At 45.1% G+C, this 5,000-nt stretch overlaps 1 protein-coding gene across 1 annotated transcript in view; it reads right to left on the minus strand.

Moving 5' to 3' along the window:
- The window catches only part of hlcs (holocarboxylase synthetase (biotin-(proprionyl-CoA-carboxylase (ATP-hydrolysing)) ligase)), a 20,574-nt gene that overhangs the window by 13,070 nt on the left and 2,504 nt on the right, over positions 1-5,000 (minus strand). The window contains exons 4-6 of the mRNA XM_016562205.1: positions 4,491-5,000; positions 3,759-3,941; positions 1,136-1,410 (exon numbers count right to left, since the gene is read on the minus strand). The exon at positions 4,491-5,000 is cut by the window's right edge and continues 302 nt beyond it. Coding sequence (XP_016417691.1) covers positions 1,136-1,410; positions 3,759-3,941; positions 4,491-5,000 — 968 coding nt within the window. The remainder of the gene's footprint in view (positions 1-1,135; positions 1,411-3,758; positions 3,942-4,490) is intronic.

The following is a 5,000-nucleotide window of genomic DNA, read 5'->3' on the forward strand; positions in this document are numbered from 1 at the left end:
CACACACAGAGACACAGACAGACACACCCACACACACACACACACAGACACACACACAGAGAGACACACACACATACACCTCTCATAACCCTCCTCATCTTCCACAGATCAGACGAATCAAATGCCTGTTTATCTGGAGCTCAACTGATCATCAAATCAACACAATAATAATACTAACAGCACTATTAATATGAATAATGAGCACAACAGTAATAATAAACGCTGTGAGCTCATTCTGGTCCTGCGATGAGAAACCTCCTGAACATAGTGAATAGAGAGGATAAATGCTGAGGTTCTGCAGCTGTGAGCACATGACCTGCGCTCGCTGTTTTGAACTTCCTGTCCGACACGCCGCCCACTCAGCACTCTCATACTAGAATAATACCACTTAATCAGAGAGCAACATCTGGAAATTACTCTGATAATCAGGCCAGGGGAAATCAAACTGTAGATGTTTTTTTTCCACGGCCCCTTTTTCGTTAGCTTACAGGGCTAATGACAAAACTGTCACTCCCAATCACTTCAGCCGCGCTCCGCCGTCCATTTGTCAAACGTTATGACAGCTCTAATGACTTCCACCTGCTCCGTCCGCTGGCTGCGTCCCAGCGCGAGTCCCGCCGTACACACAGGCCACAGTAATAATAAACGCTGTGAGCTCATTCTGGTCCTGCGATGAGAAACCTCCTGAACATAGTGAATAGAGAGGATAAATGCTGAGGTTCTGCAGCTGTGAGCACATGACCTGCGCTCGCTGTTTTGAACTTCCTGTCCGACACGCCGCCCACTCAGCACTCTCATACTAGAATAATACCACTTAATCAGAGAGCAACATCTGGAAATTACTCTGATAATCAGGCCAGGGGAAATCAAACTGTAGATGTTTTTTTTCCACGGCCCCTTTTTCGTTAGCTTACAGGGCTAATGACAAAACTGTCACTCCCAATCACTTCAGCCGCGCTCCGCCGTCCATTTGTCAAACGTTATGACAGCTCTAATGACTTCCACCTGCTCCGTCCGCTGGCTGCGTCCCAGCGCGAGTCCCGCCGTACACAAAGGCCTCTATCAGGCCGCTCTTACCTCTGTGAGCTCACTCCAGCATTAAATGAGTTCCAGCCCCCCCGCCGGCTGTGCTCACCCGTCTAGCATGCTCATGGTGCTGGAGGTGACGTCTGCGTACAGGACGGTCCGTCCGAGCCGCTGCGTCTGCAGGTGCTGTCTGTACGTCTGCAGGCTGAAGTGCTCCGAGAAGCTCTGGGGCGGCTCGGTGTGTAACACTCGCTCACCCTCACACAGATCCGGAGGCTCGTCTCCAGCCCACACCACCTTCAGCACTCCAGCCGCGCTCCGCAGAACTCCACCCGAACCACCCGCCTGCTCCTGTAGCCAGCGCAGAAAACTGCCCGTCTGCTCCTGCGGGACACACAGACACACACACACACACAGACACACACGCACACAGACACACAGACACAGCTTCAGTCTCAGCTCATTGTTTCACCGTCACACAGCTTTGAATAATACGTGTTTCTGGCAGCGCTGCTGAAATCAGAGCAAAGTGTCGTTCAAGAGACGCGGCGCTCGTTAATTAGCCGAGGCTAATGTTGGCTTCTCTTCTTCTGTGTGAACTGCAAGAGAAGCTCATCATGATTTTATTAGTGTATTAAAACGCTCAGACTGCATGCTAATCATATCACCATTACCAAATTCAGAACTATTCAGTGAAATATGTGACCATTGAGATTTATGAATAAATAATCTTTCCATTGATGTATGGTTTGTTAGGATCGGACAATATTTGGCTGAGATACAACTATTTGAAAATCTGGAATCTGAGGGTGCAAAAAAATCTAAATATTGAGAAAATCATCTTTAAAGTTGTCCAAATGACAGTTAGACAGTCAGCGGAAGTGAGAGAAAAGCGTTTATTACATTTGAAATATGGATATTTTTCTTACAAAAACTCATGGATTCGCTGACAGGGGGCCTTTATTCATCCCGTGGAGCTGTCTGCGGCACGTTTTATGAATGTGCGCACTTTATTTGACGACTTGTGGACTGTTCAACTGCAACACCCGCTGACTGCAATGATAGAGCTTGGAATAGCCAGGACAATTTTTAATATAACTCCGACTGGATATATCCTAATGATTTTTGGCATAAAAGAAAAATGTATAATTTTGACCCATACAATGTATTGTTGGCTATTGCTACAAATATACCCCAGCGACTTAACACTGCTTTTGTGCTGCAGGGACACATATATCTGTGCAGCATCTACAATCAATAAAAATAAATTAATACATAAAAAAATAATTTAATTAATAATTATAATTAAAATATTACTAATAACATTTAAAATAATAATAAAAAATTATATTCATAATAATTTAAAACAAAATCATAATAATAATAATTAAAGTTAATATATATATATATTATTATTTTTTTTAATCTGTGAAATACGATCAGGGCATGTGAAGCTGCTGTGGAGGCAGACGAGTAAACAGACAAACGCTGCACTAATGACCTTATTATCAGCTGGAGAACAGAGCCGTTTAATCAATTAGAGCTGCCCGCCGGAGCGTCTCTCATCAGACGACACAATCCAGCCGTCTCTGGGGAGCGACAGCATCTTAACAAGCAGAGCGCAGCTCCACATTAGCACAGACAGACACCGGCGGCAGCAGGCGGCCGACAGAGGCATTGTGGGAAACGGCAGCCGCAATCATAAAAGAGGTTCAGTGAACAACGCTTAGTAAATGATCGACGTCAAAGAACATGCTTCTGTCCGAGGGTCATCGAGAACAGTGTTGACCAGAGCAGCTAATGGAAAACTAAATGAACTGATGTCAAACGCGCTTCACTTCACTGCCTCTACTGCTACAATTACCTTTTTGCATGCATATGAACACATATATATATCTGATTTGTATATATGCATGCATTTAAATTATACTTCATGCATAACATCTAACATCAAATGCACAAATATTAGAGATGCCTTTGTTTATCTCACTTTTGATCATTTTCAGTAAAATCAGGTTGTCACAGACAAAGACTGACACCTTGTGGACAGAACTCTGCATTACACTGACTGAGCTTCATCTGATGACAGAAGTTGGTGTCAATCACTTAACTAGCTATTGGCTGTTCTGTTCTTATAGTACTAATCATAAGAGCTCTCAGTCAAGACTCCAAAGACACAAACCACTTTAAATCATTTTAAAATCCTTTTAAATCATAGCTACATTTTGGACAATGACTGTGCCATATGTAGAATTTTAACCCTACAAGTGAATTAGTCTGCGCTTTTGTTTTTATTCATTTTCATTTTAGTTTAGTGAATTTAACTTCTGCTTTAAAAGCATTATTTTTGTTTTTAGATTGTAATGTTACAATGTTAGAATGTAATGTGATTTTAATCCTTTTTTTTTTGCACATAATATATAGCATATATAGTTTTCATTGCTTTTAATATAAACATTGTTTCATTAGACAAGATTGGGCAGGATGTAAAAATAATAATAATAATAATAATTTCTGTATATATATATATATATATATATATATATAGAAAAGACTAAACTGACGATCACATCTGTATGTGTAGGTTAGGAATATCATGGATGGATCTGATGGCAACACAGTAATGGGTTAGTGTTGGTAATCAACACTGTGACTGACACGTTGACACTGTTATCTTCCTGTTTATCTGTGAAGCTGCTGTGAAGCGCTGCAGAAGCAGACGTGACTCTCACCGAGTCTGTGCTGAGCAGGTAGATGGGGCTGTGTGGAGGCACCTGACTCAGCTCACAGCTCAGACCCAGAGACGTCAGGATCTCCGTCAGAACCTCGTAGCGCCGGCCGTTGCTCATCTTCAGCTCTGAGAAGCCGGCGGAGCCTTGAGCATCATGAGCATCCGGAGCCGTCTCCAAACGCACCTGCGGAGCGCAGACACAAGAGAACCGTTCTGTAGTGATGAGAAACAAACCTCTCCAATCTTTGAATCAACTGCTTCGCAAAATGATGAGGCGCTCGAAACGCCACACGCCGGCCACACCTGCTGGTCAAAACTGTGTAAATGCAACAGAAACTAAAGTAAAAACACCATAGACTATGGTTCACAGAGATCATCACGAACCATAACGAAGCCTCGCTTACTGAAATCATGTGACTTTGGAAGATTAATATGTGCTATTCCATACGGAGTGTGGAATGTTGGACACTTCATGCACTCGAAGCGGGATAAAATAACCTTCTCTATTTTTCATACTCTAGTCTAGTACATAGTGTATAGTGGTGTAGTGCGTCATTTAGTGTTTTGAAAGCACCCGTGATTGACAGGGCAGTTTAAATGGTGACAGGATGCACCTAACTATGCAAGACACAGTTATGATGAAGCAGCGTGTCCTAAAGCTTGCCAACCTTTCTACTACACACTCCAACGTATGCGCATACTTTAAGGGTGTAGTTTAAGTAGAGCTCATTACCTGACACAGGACGGCCTCTCCGCTGTCCTCTCCGTGAGTCACGCGCACGATGGCCATCTCTGGCTCGTCCCGCGCGCTGATCTGGCCCCAGAGCTCCACCTCTCCTCCACCGGCTCCGTCTCGCTCGTACACACTCCCGCTGGACAACACGCTCAGCTGCAGCTCCGTGCTGTCCGACCTGCTGAAGGTCAGGCTGCAGATGCAGTCGTTCTGCACGTCTCTGGGCCGCAGCGTGAGTCCGGCGGGACACAGCGAGGACGAAAGGCCCAGGAGCTTCCCGCCGTGGCTCAGGTAGGACAGGAAGCGCAGCTGCAGCTGTGGCGTGAGCGTCTCATCAGTGGCCAGCACCAGCAGCAGAGTGTTCTCCAGCCAGGGCTCGCTCAGGGCCTGCTGCGGCCGCAGGTGGTAGATGGCGTAGCGCTCCGTGTCCACACACTCCTCCAGGAGCGAGCGGATCTTCTGGAACTGCTCTTCGCAGCCGCCTGTGAACACCAGCAGGTTAGGTGGCTT

Source organism: Sinocyclocheilus rhinocerous, unplaced genomic scaffold, assembly GCF_001515625.1.
Source record: "Sinocyclocheilus rhinocerous isolate Xijiao unplaced genomic scaffold, SAMN03320098_v1.1 scaffold4515, whole genome shotgun sequence".
Classification (NCBI taxonomy): domain Eukaryota; kingdom Metazoa; phylum Chordata; class Actinopteri; order Cypriniformes; family Cyprinidae; genus Sinocyclocheilus; species Sinocyclocheilus rhinocerous.